The sequence below is a fragment of the Carcharodon carcharias genome, chromosome 3, assembly GCF_017639515.1.
Source record: "Carcharodon carcharias isolate sCarCar2 chromosome 3, sCarCar2.pri, whole genome shotgun sequence".
NCBI lineage: Eukaryota > Metazoa > Chordata > Chondrichthyes > Lamniformes > Lamnidae > Carcharodon > Carcharodon carcharias.
The window spans coordinates 228297784-228319570 of NC_054469.1; the positions used below are offsets into that span (position 1 = coordinate 228297784).

Below are 21787 nucleotides of genomic sequence, written 5' to 3' on the forward strand. Positions count from 1 at the left end.
CACGGTGTCTCCAAAAAGTCCATGAAAATCCGGCCTGTTACCACCAATCCCAAGAGCCCTAATTTTGTCACGGATCCAAACTTAGCCGTTCACACCCAGTGGGTAAAATTAACACTTCCAATTTGTCACATCTCAGGTATTTCTTTGACTATTTCCCTCAGGCTCCTTCGATGTGTCCCATCAGGTCTTGGCATCGTTTCCTTCTTTAGATTAACTAACTGCTCTAACACATTTCTTAAGATTATGATAACTCTCATCTTGCTTTTAACCAATGCAGAATATACTCAATCCTTCAGATCTGTAAAGGCTGAGCAAAACCTCTGGTAACTATCCATAGAATCATAGAAGGGTCACAGCAGAGAAGCTTGACCCATGTCAGCTCTCTGCAAGAGAAATTCAGCTAATCATACACTCCTGCTTTTTTCCCCCATAGGTCTGCAAAGGTTTTCTCTTTCGATAATTATCCAATTTGCCTCCGAAAGCAAAGATTTAACCTTCCTCCACCACCCTAGCAGGCAGCTCCTAATCACTCACTCGCTGCGTAAAAAAAGCTCTACCTCATGTCACTGTTGGTTCGTCAATCACTTTAAAACAGTGCCGTCTGCTTCTTGACCCCTCGTGTTTCTCTCTATCCACCCCTGTCCAGACCTCTCGTGATTTTGAATACCTCTGTCAGATCTCTTCTCAATCTTCTCTTCCCCAAGAAAAACAACATCAGCTTCCTGCCGATCTCTGTTTGTTCTTTAACTCTGAATCCTCACAGAGGCTCACCTCACATTTCACAATTTCCTTTTTAACTGATCTATCTGTAGAGCATTTTAATATTCTTTTTAATATTTTTCTGGAGATTTTCTCTGCATAATCCCTTCCTGCTTTCCTTAGATTTTTCATAACCTGTTTCCTTGTGTAAGATGTCACTCTCTGCTAGAAAATCAGGTGGGTCAGAGAAGGGGCTAGGACCCAGAGGGTTGGGTTCTGGTCCCATTACTTCCTGAAAATGGGGGTTTGAAATAAAAGAGAATAACATTGTCGCATGTTTCAAGTGCACCCATGGAATAGCACAGTGGTTCAAATCAGATGGACTTGCAGGAAGGAAATAATTGGTAAGGATTAAAAGAACAATTTTTAAAAATGAATCAAATTACTTTTGAATTAACAGGAAATCCTAGGAACTGCTGGTAGTGATGCACTGTATTGCAGTCCCAACATGTTCTGCCATGAGCTCACAGAAAGCAGGTTGAGCCCATGACCTCCCACATTGATGCTCCAAAACCAGCCTTGTTGGCCACGGCTCAGCAGGTACCAGGCTTGTCTCTGAGCGGGAAGGTTGTGGGTTCACAACCACTCTAGTCTAGGACTTGAATACAAAAATCAAGAGAGTGCTACAGTGTTGGAGGTGCCTTCTTTCTGATGAAACATTGAACTAAAGTCCCATGGAACTATTTTGAAGAAGGTGTCCTGGCCAATCTGTATCCCTCGGTCAACATCACAAAAGCGGGTTGTCTGGTCATCACCACATTGCTGACTGTGGAAGCTTTCTGTGCACAAATTGGTTGCTGCGTTTTCTACATTACATTGGTGACTACAGTTCAAAAACGTACTTCATTGGCTATAAAGTGCTTTGGTATGCTCTGTGGTTGTGAAAGGTGATATATAAATGCAAGTCCTTCTTCTCCAGTGGATATGAAGTAGTTTGGGGGGCCCTGGTTCATAAAAGGTGTGGATGCAAGTTCTCTCCCGAAGGACTTAGAAACTGACACTTTACCAGCAAGCCTTGCATAGTCAAAATGATTCAGTTCAAAGCCAATGAAAGACAAATGATGGCTAATGGAAGTTGCATATCAGTCAGAAGTTAATCGCATCATGAGATATGAAGGTGCTGGTGTAAGTGAGTCACTGAAGTGAAGGGAAAAGCAGGACAGATAAACAGATGTCCCTACTCATTGTAATAATCTGGGCTGAGGGTAAAACACCTCCTGTTTTTTTCCCCTGAGATGTCGAAGTAGGAAACAAAGGTTAACTTGATTAGCAGACAAGTTAGGAAGCAAACAGCATAAGCATTGCCTGATTAGCAAAGATAGAGTCAGAAAGGTGCTAACTGTGACAGTTTCAATAGTGTTCAGCTTTTGTGGCTGAAAAGGGATAGAAAAAAAAATGCACAAGCAGCATGTAGTGCAGGGACACCAGTGAAGGACAGCGAGCTGAGTGAAGCACTGGCCAGGCAGTTCAGATCTCTGCATTTGCTCTGCTTGCATAAAACGCTTCAACTGTATGGATTAGTAAATCAATCTAATTGATTGATACCCATATCAGTGTCAACACTAAACCTCTCTTATATTTCTTTCCTACGGCGGAGGGGGGGGTGGTTGCTGATCTCAGTTATGATAGAGGTGAAGGAGGAGCACAGCAGTCTGTAAGGAACCGCAGATAGAACAAATTGCCACAGTATCATTACAGTGCAGATGGAGACCATTCGGCCCATCGAGTTTCCCATTGAGGACACTTTCACACACTTGCCAGCACCTGACACAAGATAATAATTGGCTTGAAGCAGGCTTTTTAAATCCTTTCACATGTTGCTGGCTAGGCCAGCATTTATTGCCCATCTTTAATTGCCCTTGAGGTGGTGGTGGTGAGTTGCCTTATTGAATCGCTGCAGTCCATGTGGTGTAGGTACACCCACAATGCTGTTGTGGGGCGAAACTCCAGGATTTTGACTCAGTGACTGTGAAGGAATGACCATATAGGTCCAAGTCAGAATAGTGATAAGGTTGAAGTGGTGGTGTTCCCATGCATCTGCGTCCCTTGTCCTTCTAGATGGTAAAGGTTGCAGATTTGGAAGGTACTGTTAAGGAACATTGGTAACTTGCTGCAGTGCATCTTGTAGACGGTACACACTGCTGCCACTGTGCATCGGTGGTGGTCGGAGTGAATGTTTGTGGATGTGGTGTCAATCAAGCGGGCTGCTTTGTCCTGGATGGTGTCGAGCTTCTTGAGTGTTGTGGGAGCTGCACTCATCCAGGCAAGTGGGGAGTGTTCCATCACATTCCTGACTTGTGCCTTGTACATGGTGGACAGGCTTTGTGGAGTCAGGTTGCCTGGTCACCTGTCTACCAAACGATGAAGGTTTAGCGCACAAATAAGTGGGGATTTAATGTTATTTAATTTTTTTAAAAAGGTGAAAGAATCAAAAAGAAGCAACTTTAGTTGAAAATAAAATGCTGGCCACTTTTCATAAAATTTCCATTTGTTAATGTTCTCCAGGTTACTTGCACATAGTACATTTGAGCTGCATATCATTAAATCAGAATTCATGACTGACTTGAACATTGCTCCTAATGACAATTATAGAAACACAAAACCTTTTTGAGAATAAAGTCAGTTGGGCTAACTTCTCAAGTCTGAACGCTTTCAGAAACTCACTACTTTGAGATATCATTATTTTATACATCGACACTGCAGATAGATTTCTGTGCCAAGTCCATGTGGGTGGAAATACAACTGTGTGTTGCCCTCAGAAGACAACATTCATCAGTGAAAGGATATTTTTCATAAATGTCCAGTAGCATTTGTTGTACTTCCTCCTCAAGCTTCAGATACATCACATCACAAAAGGCAACTGAAGCAATTCAATCACTTTTCATTTACCAGAGTCCAAATCACAAAGATGTTTGAGTTCAAGGGCTACAGTAATGCAAATTACATTTTAAGATAGATGTGAACCTACAAACATACGAATTAAAGGCAGGAGTAGGCCATTTGACCCCCTCGAGCCTGCTCTGCCATTTTATAAGATCATGGCTAATCCGATTGTGGTCTCAATTCCACTTTCCTACCTACCACAACCCCTCCCCACCCCTCCCCCATACCCTGTGACTCACTTGTCAATTAAGAATCTAACTCAGCCTTCCAAAATATTCAATGACACAGCCTCCACTGCTCTGTGGGGAAGAAAATTCCACAGACTAATGACTCTGAGAAAAATAGGTTCTCCCCATCTCCACCTTAAATGGGAGACCCCTTATTTTTAAACTGTGTCCCCTAGTTCTAGTTTCTCCCATAAGGGGAAACGTTCTCCCAGCATCCACCCTGTCAAGTCCCCTCAGCATCTTATATGTTTCAATAAGATCACTTTTCATTCTTCTAAACTCCAGTGGACACTGGACTAATCTATCCAACCTTTCCTCATAAGATAATCCCTTCACCACAGGAAGGAGTTGAATGAACCTTCCCTAAACAGCTTCTAATGTAATTTTAACCTTTCTTAGACCAAAAATGTACGCAGTACTCCAGAGGTGGTCTCACCAAAGTCCTGTACAACTGTAGCAAAACTTCCTTACTTTTATATTCCATTCCCCTTGCAATAAATACCAACATTCCGTTTGCCTTCCTAATCACTTTCTGTGCCTAAAACCTAACTTCCGTGATTCATGTACGAGGGCAGCCAGATCCCTCTGTCCCTTAGAGTTCTGTGATTTCTCTCCATTTAAATAGTGCACTGCTTTTCTAATCTTCCTGCCAAAGAGGACAGGTTCATATTCTCCCACGTTATTCTCCATCTGCCAGACTTTTTTGCCCACTCACTTAACCTATCTATGTCACTTTGCAGACTTCTTATGTCCTCTTCATAACTTACTTTCCTACCCATTTAGCAGCCATACATTCAGTGTTCCACAACAGTTATTAGAATGCCCTGGTCTCTATACAGTTCAGTTGCTGATGTTGGAAAAACTACACTAAACTGAAGTGTAAAAACCAAAAGCAAGGATTGTTTCAGTCAAGCAATTGGGACAACACACCTTTGCACAGAATACCAATCACAGTTGAGAAGGAAGTCACAAAAAGCAATGCGTACAACTGCTTTCTGTATACACGCCCTAGTTATTATTATTGTGTAGGTTTTTTTAATTTAAATCAACTTCCCAATGAAATATACCTACTGCTGAAATCTAATATACTCAATTCATTGAGGGTGTTTCAGAACTTGCAATTCTCGGTAGGAGCAGAGACTGCTGCGGGCAAATACCTACTGTCCTTCATTCTCAAAATAGGTTACGGATCCCAACCAATAAACTGGGTCTAAACACACAACAAAAAAAAGTACTCGCAAAGGCTAGCTCCTACCTCAGTCGTTCCTGCTCCTTCTTCCGTAGGTCAAAATCCCTCTGGACAACCTGCAGCACATGTTCGGCTTCATCGTCTGTCAAACCAGACAAGTCAAGCTTTTTTCCCATGCTCTCTGCCCTTTTCCAAAAATGTGCTTCAGCACTCGAAGGACCACCTAAACCAGAAGAGAAGGGTCCTGAACACGTTAGGGTATACAAGTGCTTTGATCGATCCTTACACAAGACTGGCACGTTAACAGGGATCGGTGCCCCCTTATTTACAATCTATTATTGCGAGGAGAACTCCAAAACAAAACAACCTTAATTCCTGGAAAATTATAATGATGAGCTTGTAGCGCATACACATGGTGCTCCATTAGGTTTACAACCTTCTAGACTTGGCATGAAGGTCAACAATTTCAGATTACAGTCGTTGTTCATTTCTTTCTCAGACAACAGCAGCTGGTAGTGATTCTGAAGTTGCCATTCACACCTCTTCTAGACCCACCTTTTGTTTCTTGAGATCATTGCACAAGTAAGATAGTGGAAAAAATAAAGTAAAATCCGCAAATTTATAAAGCTCATGAATAGGACGTAAATGATTGAGGATTTAATGAACTAAACCTGACGACATATGATCCATGGACTTTAATACGAAACCCAGAGTGTGCTTGACTTTCCATTTCCATTCTGTAAATTGAGACCTGCATTTTGCAATGTATTGTCATTATTTGTACACTGAAATATTCATAATTTGGCAATCCTTTTATTACTTTATACTTTGTTATTTTAATGGTTGTCTAACTATGAATTATGATCACTTGTTTTATTTGTCATCATTTTTAATATTGCAATTCAGCATCAGCCGCCATGACGATTTTTCAATAAACCAGTTATCCACCGGTTCATCTTGACTTGCCCCATGGGGATTTCCTTTCACCTTGCACCATAATCCCTCTTGTCATTTAATCTCTCTGTCCTCTGCCCAATCGCAGACCCTTTGTTCTGCCTCCCCTCCCCACTTTCCCTGCCTCTATATTTAGTTTAAACCCATCACATCTCTAACTTTTTCCCAGTTCTGATGAAAGGTCACCAACAGTAAACAGTAACACATGTTTCGCTCTCTCCACAGACGCTGTCTGACCTGCTGAGTATTTCCAACCTATTCTGGTTGCACTCAATTCGTTTGAAAATCACAGCATTCAATAAAATCGGTCCATTCTTTGAATTAAACTTTAAAAAAAAGCAAGGGGAAGGTACGGCTGGGGAGAAACAGTCCCTTTCCCTGCTGTTTAAATCTTTTCGTAGGCAGTATCCAAAATCGTTATGGCTCGAAAGTGTTTTTCCGAAATTAAACTGGGATTTAAGAAGGACTTGCAACAGGCATTGATTTTAGGTCTTTTTTAAATGATCATACAGTTCTGAAATAGCTCCAGAAAGCTCACGATCAAATAACTTTTGGAGGAAGGCACCCTGCAGGGGACCAATGCTCCCGACAGAACAACAGACCCTCCCTCCTCCCTGCCTGGGTATGGGTGCAGCGAAAGACCACTCCTGTGCAGAGGGATTCCACTCCCACAGGGATGGCCTGGCTACTGAATCTAATTTTTTTTTTAATTAAAGTTTTTGAAGGATGGCAAGCAGGCCCCTCCATGTTGAAACACCCTCCCAGATACTTACCCTCTACTGCAGGTCAGGTGCTCCTTGGAAGTTGGAAGGCCTCCAAAAGGGTCCTACAGCTTGGAAGACCTGCCTGCTGCCCTTATTTGGGCAGAGAACCTGTCTCCATGGCAACTAAGGACACACCACCATGAAAATCCCAAAAAGGGACTATTCCCCTTGGTGGTGGGTTCGGGACCCAGGAACTGTTCCAACTCCTCTTTGCTGTCCCCAAAGCAAAAATTCAGCACCACATTGTAAAACTATTTAATAACTTCGACTAGATAAGTTTGGAGGAAGAAACCAATTTTATGCTGTAAACACAGGTTTCAACTCCTGCTTGCATCCCAGTATTCGGATGGGGCTGAAATAGAGCGAATGGTAAGACACAATATAAAATGATTGCAATTTTCATTGCTTTGTTCATTTCCAGATGACAGGCGGTGACTGGTCATACAGATATGTGCAGGCTAGGGAACATCAGATCCACTACGTTCCCCACCATCCAACACATATGTCTCCTCCTCATCAGAACTTTAAAGATTTGTCAAGCTTCATCTTTACTTCCAAAATCTGAGAAGAGTCGCTGCTAATTATTTTCTCTTTAGGTATTCTCCCTCCCCAACAGCACTGTGGGTGTACCTACACCACATGGAGTGCAGCGGTTCAAGGCATCAGCTCACCACCACTTTCTCAAGGGCAGTTAGGGATGGGCAATAAATGCTGGCCCAGCCAGCGACAGCCACATCCCATGAATGAATAAAAAATTAGATTCTTTAACTGAAGGTGAGTCAGGAGAGTTTGAACTGCTGCTATTTTAAAACCCACCCAAACAGGCTTTCCCTTAATAAACCGATTCCCCGCCTGTTGTTAATCTCACCCTGAAGGCATATTATTGCCTTCTGACCATGCTATCGCAGTGAGATGTGTAGTTAATTAGATAAATTGCCTTTTAAATTGATACTTAAATAACGCAGGCAGGTTCCCAACTTTTTGACCCACCTGGAAACAGGTGTGACGACATCGCAAACGGTGCCAATGTCATCAGGCCCCATTACACACTCCACAAAGCAAGAAACGCCCCCCCGATCTCAGAGCATAAAATTCAGCCCAGTGACTGATTGCTGTTAAAACGGTTATTGTAGATGTATAATTGACATGACAAAATGCCGGCTTTAAAAATCTACAAACCAGATACCATTCACATTAGTGGGACTGAAACGTCCCCTAAGTGCAATCCCCATGTCCCTGTGCATCAGTGATAGGCAGAGAGGGCCGATACACTTCACTTACTGCAATTAATTTCACCACTTGTTAAACTGTCAAAAATTATGGCTCAGGTATTAAACGTTATCCTACTCAAGTATCGTGAATGGAAACATTTCAGAGCTGTATAGAGACGCCACTTGTGGCCCAGCGCATATGTACCACAAGTAACTTAGCACTTCAGACCAGGAAGGTCTTGGGTTACATTCCTGGCTTATTCCGAGTTAGATTATCTCAGTAGGAGACATTGCTTCAGTCACCCCTCGTTAGACTCAAATCCTGCTCCTGATTTCCAATTGGCTCTCAAGGACCATGTACATATTTAGACATTGTAAGGCTCAGCTTTTTGCCCATGTCAAGTAAGATCTAAAAATAAACTTACATTTATAAAATACCTTTCACAACCTCAGGATGTCTCAAAGCACTTTATTACCAATGAAGAAGTACTTTTGAAGTGTAGTCACTGCTGCAATATAGGAAACACAGCAGCCAATCTTCGCACAGCAAGCTCCCACAAATAGTTCTGCGATAATGACCGGATCATCTGTTTGCATGATCCTGATTGAGGGATAAACATTGGCCGGGGCAGCATGGATAACTCCCCTACTCATCTCTGAAATAGTAATATGGGCTCTCACATCCACCTGAGAGAGCAACTGGGGCCTCTGTTTAATGTCTCACCTGAAAGATGGCATCTCTGACAGCACAGCACTCTCAATATTATACTGGGGGTGTCAGCCTTGTTTGCTGCACTCAAGCTCCGGAGTGGAACGTGAACCCACAACCTTCTGACCTCAGAGGCAAGACTGTGACCGACTGAGCCAGTTATACAGACCATCGAGACCCACACACAAATAATGACCATTTGTTTGATATACTGAGGTAAGTGCCATCTGCAGAATCAAATCCCAACAGAAATTCCATGCCTTTGGAAGGGGAGTGTTAATAAACGGGGTTTAAAAAAGTTACTTAGACTTTCGTGGTCAATGCGTTTCCATCTAAGGTCTGGGTTCAAAGCAAGGTCAGACTGACTAACTAAATTCTCCTCTTCCAATCAACAGTTGGAAGTTCGCACAATTAACTGAGAAGATGCAGCCTCCTCCCAATTTATAACAACAGTTTGTGTGGGTCATGCACATCCAGACTAGATCAAAAAAGATAAAGCACACAGTCTACGATGTAAATACATGAGGTTACTTCATGGATCACACAACTGAGCACTGTTCTGTACATCCTTATGAATAAAGACTGGAGAACTACCTATTCAGCTTTGATTGCACAGGGAAATGCTGTTACAAAAGGTACAAGACAATCTGAAAAGGTAATGACAGCATATTGCTCAAATTAAATTGCAGGTCTAGGACAAGGAGACACAAGCTCAAACTGGTAAAAGGTAGCTATTATTTGATATTTAATTTTTGCAAGGTGGTTAGTCAAGCAAAACCTTGCAGCACCTTTCTGATGAAGGCTTCTTGGAGCAGTGTACTTAAGGTGGCACAGGAGGTAGCTCGTATACTGATTTTGGTCATAAAATCTGACTCATGTAGTACATCAACAATGGAAGTACTTTTGATGGTCGGGGCAAGACAGGCCTTTTGTCATGAAAACATAATACTTTTCATAATAGTGACTTATTGTAAAAGTGGATTAATAGTGGGGTTGGATAGTTTGTGTGTGTGGGGGGTTTAATTGAATTGGAGACGCTGGTCCGGAGGTTTTGAGTCAATCAAGAAGCTTGCTTTGAAATGTTAAATATGTAAACATGGCTGAGGTTTTAGAATGCGAGGTGTGAGGAAGACTTGCATTTTTAGATAAATTAGGTTAGTTTGAATTTCAAAGAGATGGTAAGATGTTACACCTAGCTAAAAGAAGTTAAGCCAAAGGTTACTGATGATATAAATCTTTTCACAGTGTTTATATTATGAGAAAAGTAATATTGCAAAATCATATGGGAACAATGGAATTTACATTGTAAGGGGAGAAACGTATAAAGGAGATGAAGCTACGTATAAGCAAAGAAGGCATTCTAAGATCTAACACAAGTGTGAAAAAGCCTCCTGTCTCTCTGCATCAATTTACTGTCTACAGGAACCAAAGCTGAGAAAACTCACCTTGAATTCGACTGTCCAGTGTATCGTGTGACTTTTTCTGGGTCTGTTTAAATCATTTTGTTTATACTGTCGTCTTAATGGGGGTGTAACTGGAAGCCAGATTAATTAGGGGTTTTAGGAGTTATTATAGTAGGTTGTAGGCCTATGTATGTGTTTGAAATCTTTTCTTTTGTTAATAGATGTTTAATTAGTTTTCCAAAAACCTCAAGTCTTATTACTTCTGAATTCAAAGCATGCATCTTGAAATAAAATACAAATTGCAAAACAGTTGTGACCACGTGATCAAGATTCCCTCATGGATTTGATCCAGCTGGCACACACCATCTGCCACTTTTCTTTTGGAGACGGTCAATGCCTCGCACCTACATCACACGACTGTTACTTGCCACTTGTGAGTTCAAGATCAAGTGCTGCTCAATTCTTGCTGCAGACTATCAATGTGGCTTCATTGTTGGAAGAACCATGAATAGAAGGGAACACTGTAGAACTGCAAAAAAAAAAGAAAAACAGACTTGCATTTCTAGAGCCCCTTCACATGACCACTGGGCATCCCAAAACACTTTACAGTCAAAGAAGTACTCTTTTGAAGTGTAGCCAGTGTGGGAACATAGGAACTGCAGCAGCCAATTTGCACACAGCAAGCTCCCACAAATAACAATGTGATTATGGCCAGATAATCTGTTTTTTTGATGTTGATTGATGGATAAATATTGGCCATGACACTGGGGAGAACTCCCTGCTCTTCTACAAAATAGTACCAGGGATTTTTTTTTTTTTACATCCAGCCGGAGAGCACGGATGTGCGTTCAGCTGAACGTCTCATCCAAAAGACGCCACCTCCAAAACTGAAGCATTCCCTCAGTCCTGTACTGGAGCATCAGCCTTGATTTTGGTGCTCAAGTCCTGGATTGAGACATCATCAGCAATCTGTACCTCTCCTGAGCTTATGATGAAGACAGACCATTGGTATAGTAGCTTTAAATGATTGAGCTGAGGGTGCTACCCGGAAAAGCTACTGGAACCTCTCTTTATATCAGGATGGTAGCCATTGCTCACTGCATTGTACTTTGCTTCTTAATGTCACGTGGAGTGAATTAAATTGCCTGGACACTGCCATTTATGATATGAGGTGACAACATGTGATGTCCACTTGGCACTTTATATCTTTCTTTACATCTTATTACCACTATTAAAACTGTAACTAAAAATTTTCCCTTTGACTTCAGTTTTGCTGGTCTTCCTTGGTGCCTTATTTGGTCAAATGTTGCCTTGATGTCAAACTTAGTCACATTTACTTTTCCCTTGATCATGTCCTGAACAGGACTATAATAACGGTCAGAGTCAAATTAATCTGGCAGAAGCAAAACGGAGCATTTGCAAGCAAGTCGGTGGTGAATATGTATTTCTCGATGGTATTACTGATAACTCCTTCCATCACTTTAATGATTGGATAGGGGGGGGTTGATCAGTTAGGCCAGGATAAAATTTGTCCCACCTTTTTGTGGGCAGAACATACCCAAGCAATTTTCCACATTGCTGGATGGAATAGCTCGATCAGGGGAGCTGCTAAATCTACTGCACAGGTCTTCAGCACTACGGCCAGGCTGTGATCAGAGCTGGTAACCTTTGCTCTGTGCCTTGTACTCTGCTTCTTAATGTCACGTAGAGTGAATCGAATTGCCTAGACAGTGCCATTGATGATAATGGGAACCACATGAGGCCACAACAAGCAATGTCCACTTGGCACTTTTGACTGAAGTCAAATGTGCCGGGCTCCACCATGGATGTGGATAGGGTAACCGACTATCCTTGATGTTCTGGGGAGCGTTCCCTGATTCGGGTTCTTGTCCTGCATCCCAGCTCAGGCCTTCCCTGGATGCAGGGGTTTTTTTTTTTAAAAGCGGTATTTCTGATGTCTCCGCAGACCTTTTTATGTTTGCGCACGCTTTGGGTGCAGTAGATTCGTGGCTTGTGTTGGGGATTCCACTCTCAGATGTTCCGCAGGCACCACCCCGCATCCCCCTCAGGTTCACCAGCGCACCACACACCCCACCCCCCCCCCTCCTCCCCCACTCCACCCCCTGCTCTCACAGGTTTGCTAGCACCTCCATGATGAAGTGTCTCTTATTTATTTATTTTTTGACCAGAGTTGGTGACCCTGGATGCGGATGGCGATTATGCCAGTTCCTCTCGTTAGTTTTCTGGTTCTCCCCCACCGTTCGCAACCCAAGTGGTGAAGCCACGGAGTTTTTTCCATGACCTACTGGTTGTGAGACCAGTTAACTCAGCCTATAAACAGGTTGTAGTGTTCAAGGGTTTAATTGATCTGCATTTGATTATATTAGTCTGTTCACTGATCTTTGTTCACTGTGCTTGATTGCCTAGGCCTGGACAAAGCCTTTAAAAGCTAAAGAAAACAAAGCTTCAGAGAAAGAGGGAGCACAAGGCTCCTCCAGGCCTCACAAGTGCAGTCTCCTCTGCCTTGGGATTCCCCACCCGCACCCCCCAACCCCAATCTTAACAAGTTACCCCACTGTCCACCAGCTTGGCCTTCCCACCGAGATGAATGTGGACTGTGTAGATGAAGGCCAGGAGTTAAAAAACTCTTGGGTCCTCAGGCGGCCAAGGGCTAGACAGTTTCCCGTCTGCCCCGGCCTTGGCCTCCACAACCCGCTGCAGGACTTAAAATCCAGGTGTGCGGTCTTAAGCAGACACTTAGGCCCCAAAATTTGCAAACGTGGGTTTTGAGAGGGGGTGGGGGTGGGGGCGGCCACAGCTATTTTTAGTTGTTTTGACTCCCCCACACTAGTCCTTCCCCTCCCTACTGCCACCAAGAAGGTCCCTCACCCAGAAGCCAGCCTGATCGGCAGGCTTTGGCTCCCCATTAGATGGGGAGCACTCCGGCAAAGGCCACAGGCTTGGAGCAGGTAGGGAGCCCACAGCTGGGGTAGTGAGAGCACAAAATGGTGGTGTGGGCGGGATCTGGATCTTGAAGGTCAGTGGTCAATCCTGGGGTGAAGAGCTCTTTAGCTGCCAGGATTCCAGAGGCACAAGTTTAAAACCTGCAAGATAAGATCCAGCCTTATTAGAACATTGAAAATGGCTAAACCCCCACCACACCCCCCCCACCAACCTCCCTCGCCCCCGGAATGGGTTGCACCATCTACCATCGCCCCACTATACTGCTCCATGACAACCAGAAGTGAGCAGGCCAGAGGTAGGGTGGGCGAAAGCAAAATACTGCAGATGCTGGAAACCTGAAACAAAAACAGGAAACGCTGGAAAAGCTCAGCAGGTCTGCCAGTATCTGTGGAGAGAGAAACAGTTACCCTTTCGAGTTCATATGAAGAAGAGTCAGACGGACTCGAAACGTTAACTCTGTTTCTCTCTCCACAGATGCTGCCAGACCTGCTGAGCTTTTCCAGCGTTTCCTGTTTTTTGTTAAAGGTAGAACGGGGTGGTTGGGTTTGAGATTTTTTTCAAGTTTTAACATTCCATCTGACCCAAACCCACTCATTTTTGGGGCCAAGATACATTTCTCTTCCATGGGATGTGGGCATAGCAGGTGAGTCTAACATTTATTGCCCTTCCCCAATTGAACTGAGTGGCCTGCTAGGCCATTTCTCAAACCCCCCCAACCATTTATTTTGAAGTTTCATCTTTTAGTAAATTTCTAAAAAGATACCAACGTGATGTGTCATTTTAATTGGGGTTAGGGGTGATGATGAGCAATGGAGTGGGTCCCTTTTGCCACTTGCTCTTTCCAGGCCAGTCCGAGAGGTTTGGGGTGAGCTATGGATGGACTGCATTGTTGCAAAAAAGAAGTGTTACCTTGATGCTGGCGGCACTGTAACCTTTCCAATTCTAGGGCCAGCGATGATCATGCATGGCCCTGATAAAAATGGCAGCCCTGGCACATAATGGCATATGTGCAGCGTTGGCAACAAACACAATCTTTTACAACAGTGATACTTGTCATTACTGAGACTAGCTTTCAATTCAAGATTTATGAATTGAATTTAAACGCCGCCAGCTACTGTTGTGGGATTTGAACCCGTGACCTAGAACATTAACCTGTGCCTCTGGATTACTAGTCCAGTGCCATTACCCCTCCACCACTGTCCCCCCTTTCTTACCCTCTTATTCTCTGGAGCCTCGATCTGGTCTAACTTCCCTCACTGGGCAGACTCAATGTTAAAACACGGAGCTCTTCAGCACTGTCTGCATGGCTGAAACTGGCCCCTCCAAGCAACACAAACCTCCCTGAGAAATACAATTCCAACTCATTTAAGTCACATAGGAACAATTGACCATAGATGGATACATCTTGGAATAACATGACGTCAACAGCCACCGCATCTTTCCCAATACTGAATGGATAGCCAACCTTTGATGGTGACATGGGAGTCTGATTGAATGTGACACTTCTAACCATTCACCAATTTACACTCTAAAGCATCTCATTGTACTTATCTAAGCTGCTCAAGCTTTGTGAAGCCCACTGCAGTTAATTTGTCTAGTCTGAGCTGTGAGCACGTGTGTTTTTCGGCGATACAATATACGAGATGAAAATTCAACACAGACAAAAACCCATTCCAATGTTTGTCATATCAAGCTCAACATCTATTACCAGAATGTTCCCATATAGGGTTTGTTAACTGCATCTATCTATCCCCTCTCGCTCTGTCTCAAACTTCATTCCAATTAACAAAAGGTAAGGACACAAACAGAACTCTAGCTCTGCTTTTGTGAAAACGATCAAGAAAAAAGTAAAATGAAATAGTAGAAAGACATATGCTGGAAAAGCCAGAAACAAAATGTAGAAGAGGGTTGTAAAGTTTAATTGAAAACATAAATTAAAGTGACAGTTAAATTGCAAGTTTGCTACATGTGCACATGTTTTCATCCTTTGGAAGAAAAGGGAGAAATATAGGACCTGTATGGGAAAGAACCTAGGGAGTTGTGTTATTGTGCTGCATATTAGCTGAACCAGAACTACATGGTCAACACGACATTCAGGCAATTTTGCTGCAGTTAGCTGCTGAATTTTACTCAAGGCTGATTTTGTAACACAGGGATGCAGAAAGTTTGTGTTCCTCTACCCAATCACACAACAATGAAAAAGTGTGCACAAATTAAACAGTTAATAAGAAAAACACTACACTGTGGACAATTCCACATTCTGACTCTCGGCCATTCTCTTTTCCACGTACTGATCGTGAAAGTTGTCAATATCCCTTACTATACAAACAGGCGTTTATAGTACAGAATGGAAATTTGTACACTTTGACATGGCAAATAATTCCTGCAAATGCACTCTGCTTCAGGCCCAATAACAATCGGATTGAGTTAATGGCTCCATCTGTGATCTCGCCCCATAGCTTTTCCAATCTGCAATCGATTCCCTATCATTGTACCACTGTCATTACTTGCTCCACTTGCCTGGATGAGTGCAGCTCCAACAACACTCAAGAAGCTTGACACTGACCAGGACAAAGCAGCCGCTTGATTGGCACCGTTTCCACAAACATTCACTCCCTCCACCACTGACGCACAGTGGCAGCAGTGTGTGTACCATCTACAAGATGCACTGCAGGAACTCACCAAGGCTCCTTAGGCAGCACCTTCCAAACCCAGGATGGCTACCAGCTAGAAGGACAAGGGCAGCAGATAGATGGGAACGCCACCACCTGAAAGTTCCCCTCCAAGCCACTCAGCATCCCGACTTAGAAATATATCGCCGTTCCTTCACTGTCGCTGGGTCAAAATCCTGGAACTCCCTCCCTAATAGCACTGTGGGCGTACCTACACCACATGGACTGCAGTGATTCAAGAAGACAGCTCACCACCACGTTCTCAAGGGCAAATTAGGGATGGGCAATAAATGCTGACCCAGCCAGCGAGGCCCACACCCCATGAATAAATCAGAAAAAAAAACTTTATTTAGTAAGCACAGAATGTGATTACACTGGAGAGAGGTAGAGGGGATTTGAGTTAGTTGCATGGTGGAAAAGATTGGATAAGCTGGGGTTGTTTCTTCTCCATGGAAGAGAGAGAAGGCCAAGGGGAGGAGATTTAATTGAGTTGTATAAAATTATGAGGGGTCTAAACAGACCAAATAAGGAGGACTTATTTCCATTAGCAGAGAGGTCAAAAAGTGGGTTGGAGGTGGGGGAAGGTTGGGGGGAGGGAATGAGGGGCACAGATTTAGAGCAATTGCTAGAAGGATTAGAGGGGAGTTGAGGAGAATATTTCTCACCCAGGTGGTGGTGGTGGGAGTCTGGAACTCACTGCTTCAAAAGGGTGGTAGTGGCAGAAACTCATCTCACTTAACAGCCATGATCATATTGAATGGCGGAGCAGGCTCGAAGGGCTGAATGGCCTCCTCCTGCTTCTATTTTTCTGTTGCTAAATACCTGGATATGCACTTGAAGTGTCGTAGCCTACAGAGACAAAGAGCTGCAAAGTGAGATTAGGCCTTTCTGGGCAGGCACAGACACGATGGGCCAAACAGCCTCTTCCTGTGCTGTAAATTTCTAATGAGTCAATGTCATAATGACCATGTTTCATATTGCCTTGCAGCTTAAAGCAGAATGGGTGTTTGGACCACAGTGAAGTGTTTAAAGGATCAAGAAGTGGAAATGATACACAGTTAAGTCATTGACAGAACAATCCACTGCAGAAATCTAGTCCCAAAACAGCAGCATTTATAAATCTAGTTCTTGCGCTTCACCCAAACAATGAGTTACTTAAAAATTAATGAGCATCTTTTTACCCCCTTTTTTGTAGATAAGAGGAATGCAGTTATGGCCTGGACTGACACAGGTCAAAAAAAAATTTAAAAAAACACTAGAATTTTGCATTAAATTGCTTCTTTGATTATTCCAAATTTTACAGACAGGCTCCCTTAAACATAAATTAACATATCATCCAAACAGGGTTTAGTTAGTAAAATTCAGTAACATTTAAAACAGTAGAAGAGCTATTGCCATTCTGACAGCTAGTGCAAGTGTACATGTGTACTCCCACACACACACTTACAACTACCATTTTACTGTTATAGGATGGAAAGGAAATGAGAAACTCTTTGCGTCTATCCAGCAGGAGTTCATTGTCATGACAACCACAGGGATGTTCCAGAATCCGTCATATTAGATCACCATAAATGATAAGAAAAAAAAATGACGAATGCTGTAATTGGTTTTTTACATCTTGCAGTTGTTGTGGAATCAAAATACCAGAACGATGAAGAATCTTTGACAAAAATTATAGCTGTGTAGAGGAGGCCATTCAGCCCGTCGTATCTATGCCAGCTCTCTGGAAGAACAACTCACCTAGTCCCACTCCACCACCTCCAAGCCCACAGCCCTTTTGCGACATGTAAAATATCCAATTCTCTTTGAAGGCTAGGCTTCCATTGAATCTGCCTCCACCACACTGTCAGGTGGAACATTCCAGATCCTAACCACGCACTGAGTGAAAAGGTTTTCCTCTTGTCATCACTGCTTCTTTTGCCAATCACCTTAAAATCGGTGCCCTCTGGTTCTCAAACCCTTCTGCCAACGGGAACAGTTTCTCCCTTTCTATTCTGCCCACACCCCCATGATGTTGAAAAGCTCGATTAAATCTCCTCTCAACCTTCTCTTAATTCTGTAAGGATGTCTGAGCAGCCCCAGCTTTTCCAACCTATCCGCATCGCTGAAGTTCTTCATCCCTGGAACCATTCTAGTGAATATTTTCTGCACCCGCTCTGATGCCTTCATATCCTTTCTAAAGTGTGGTGCCCAGAACTGGACACAATACTTCAGTTGATGCCGAAGTAGTGTTTTATACAGGTTCATCATTACCGCCTTACTTTTGTACTCATATTATAAAGCCCAGGGTCCTGTTTAACTGTTTTCTCATCCTACGCTGTCACCTTCAATAATTTGCGCACATAATAGTCCCACATCCCTCTGCTCTTGCACCGTCTTTAGAATTGTATCCTTGATTTTATATTACCTCTCCTTGTTCTGCCAACCAAAATGAACCACTTCATCCTCCTCTGCTTTGGAAGTGAAGAGACGTTGAAAGCTACACTTTCCAGACAGAGATAGCCGCATCAAATTGCAAAAGGCAGCAGTTGTTAAAATTGATTTAACGTTTCACCACAAAAGATAAAAAATAAAAATCTCAAAATGGGTTTCCTGTTCAAAACAACTGGCATATTCAATTGTTACCCCTTCCTATACTGCAAACCCCTGGCAAATGGTCATTTTATTTCTTTTTCTCTCTATTAATTCACAAAAAGAACAGGCAGGCACTTTTGGGAGTAACTTTAGATCTTCATCATGATGAAGAGTCATATGGACTGAAACGTTAACTGTGTTCCTCTCCGCAGATGCTGTCAGACTTGCTGTTTTTTTCCAGCTATTTTTATCCTTGTTTCAAACTTCCAGCATCTGCAGTATTTTGCTTTTATTTAAATCTTCATCACTTGGCAGTAACCCAGCGGAATGTTCCATGCCTCGACTGATAAAGAAAAGCATGTCATAAGCCTTCTTAACCACTTCATTGACCTGTCCTACTGCCTTTAAGGATCTGTGGACATACCCTCCAAGGGCCCTCTGTTCCTTCACAGTTGTCAGCATCCGCCCATTTACTGTTTCTCTCCCCTTGTTGCGCCTCCCAAATGCATTACCTCTTACTTTAATTCACTGGATTGACTTCCACCTTCCACTTCTCTGCCCAACTGGCTAGTCCATCACTATCTCCCTGCAGTCTACAGATCTCCTCCTCACCGTCAACCACATGCCCAATTTTTTATCATCTGCAAACTTTTTTTATCGGGCCCATTACATTTGAGTCCAAGTCATTGATATAAACCACACTAGAGCTGCGCCAGTTACAAACCACTTCACAGTAAAACAGTGGTGTAAATCTATCACTCCTGGCACAGCAGTTCATTTTCCAAGACATCACATGAGGGCAGAAACCTCCAGGGCTCCTCTGTTAGCATAAAGCTCGCTAGAAGCATGCAGACCGCAGAAACAGTGGGGCAGGGAATTTTATGGCCCCTCCCACTGGCAGGATTTTCTGGTCCCATCAAGGTTGGACTTTTGAACAGTATCTTCCAAAAATTCCACCCAGGACTACCCAGTTCCAACCCATACTAGCTTCTGGAGACCCCCAGTTAATTGCCCTGCCCGGATGGCAAAAGGGACCCAATTTTGAAACTCTGGGCTGGCTCGCTGCTGTTTTGTGATCCTTGAGCACGTTTAACTAGTTTGATTAACCTTCAAAGGATCTGCCCCGCCTCCCCTGAAGCTTCCAGTCCCATCTATTCCCAATAGCAGGAGGATTAATTCTCTGTCCTGCCCCATCATCATTCCCAATGGCCCCTCAAGAAACATTTGGAGTCATTTGGCTCCTGTTAAATTCTGGCATCCATGTCCCTCTCTGAACTCAAATTAAAATATCACATTGATTGTTTTAAGTATTGATACATTAAGTCACTTTTTCATTCAAGCCCCTACCCACAAAACTATGACAGCTCAAAATCCTTATAATTTTGTAGAGTATCAATTAGACCCTTGCTCAAATCTATCTAATTTGTTGATGATTATTGTCATAATTTACAGCCAGCAGTAACTTCATACAATCAACTGGGGTGGGGGAGTAATTCTGAAATACCGAGTGCCTGTTTGTCGCCTGAAAGGCAGACGTAAATCTGAGACATCTTGGTCATAAAAATAATGCCGAGGCTCCTCCTGGGACAATTTTCAGATGGGCCTGTCAATGGGTGAACAACAGGCCTGTTAGTGAGAGACTACAGTAAATATGCTGATCGTATGCAAATATGCTAATTGTGGGACTCACCCCCACTGCAATTTTCAGGGCGGAGCATCAGCTCTCCAAATACCACCCCGCCCCCTCCCCACACACACCACACCTCCCCCTCCCCACACACCCCGCCCCCTCCCCACACACACCACCCCTCCCCACACACACCTCCCCCTCCCCACACACACCACCCCTCCCCACACACACCACCCCCTCCCCACACACACCACCCCCTCCCCACACACACCACCCCTCCCCACACACACCTCCCCCTCCCCACACACACCACCCCCTCCCCACACACACCACCCCCTCCCCACACACACCACCCCTCCCCCTCCCCACACACCCCGCCCCCTCCCCACACACACCACCCCCTCCCCTCCCCACACACACCACACCTCCCCACACACACCTCCCCCTCCCCACACACACCACCCCGTCCCCTCCCCACACACACCTCCCCCTCCCCACACACACCACCCCGCCCCCTCCCCACACACACCACACCTCCCCCTCCCCACACACCCCGCCCCCTCCCCACACACACCACCCCGTCCCCTCCCCACACACACCTCCCCTCCCCACACACACCTCCCCCTCCCCACACACACCACCCCGTCCCCTCCCCACACACACCACCCCCTCCCCACACACACCTCCCCCTCCCCACACACACCACCCCTCCCCACACACACCTCCCCCTCCCCACACACACCTCCCCCTCCCCACACACACCACACCTCCCCCTCCCCACACACACCACCCCGTCCCCTCCCCACACACACCACCCCTCCCCACACACACCTCCCCCTCCCCACACACACCACCCCGCCCCCTCCCCACACACACCACCCCGCCCCCTCCCCATACACACCTCCCCGCCCCCTCCCCACACACACCACACCTCCCCCTCCCCACACACACCACACCTCCCCCTCCCCACACACAACACCCCGCCCCCTCCCCACACACACCACACCTCCCCCTCCCCACACACACCACACCTCCCCCTCCCCACACACACCACACCTCCCCCTCCCCACACACACCTCCCCCTCCCCACACACACCACCCCCTCCCCACACACACCACACCTCCCCCTCCCCACACACCCCGCCCCCTCCCCACACACACCACACCTCCCCCTCCCCACACACACCACCCCTCCCCCTCCCCACACACCCCGCCCCCTCCCCACACACACCACCCCTCCCCCTCCCCACACACACCACCCCACCCCCTCCCCACACACACCACACCTCCCCCTCCCCACACACACCACACCTCCCCCTCCCCACACACACCACACCTCCCCCTCCCCACACACACCACCCCGCCCCCTCCCCACACACACCTCCCCCTCCCCACACACACCACCCCTCCCCACACACACCTCCCCCTCCCCACACACACCACACCTCCCCCTCCCCACACACACCACCCCTCCCCCTCCCCACACACCCCGCCCCCTCCCCACACACACCACCCCTCCCCACACACACCACCCCTCCCCCTCCCCACACACACCACCCCGCCCCCTCCCCACACACACCACCCCGTCCCCTCCCCACACACACCTCCCCCTCCCCACACACACCACCCCGCCCCCTCCCCACACACACCACCCCGCCCCCTCCCCACACACACCTCCCCGCCCCCTCCCCACACACACCTCCCCGCCCCCTCCCCACACACACCTCCCCGCCCCCTCCCCACACACACCTCCCCTCCCCCTCCCCACACACACCTCCCCCTCCCCACACACACCACCCCTCCCCCTCCCCACACTCCCCGCCCCCTCCCCACACACACCACCCCTCC

At 45.4% G+C, this 21787-nt stretch overlaps 1 protein-coding gene across 1 annotated transcript in view; it reads right to left on the minus strand.

Moving 5' to 3' along the window:
* LOC121276094 (myosin VIIA and Rab interacting protein) overlaps nucleotides 1-5234 on the minus strand; it is a 382543-nt gene extending 377309 nt beyond the window's left edge. Inside the window, exon 1 of the mRNA XM_041184031.1 lies at nucleotides 5125-5234. Coding sequence (XP_041039965.1) covers nucleotides 5125-5234 — 110 coding nt within the window. The remainder of the gene's footprint in view (nucleotides 1-5124) is intronic.
* Nucleotides 5235-21787: the final 16553 nt, after the last annotated feature.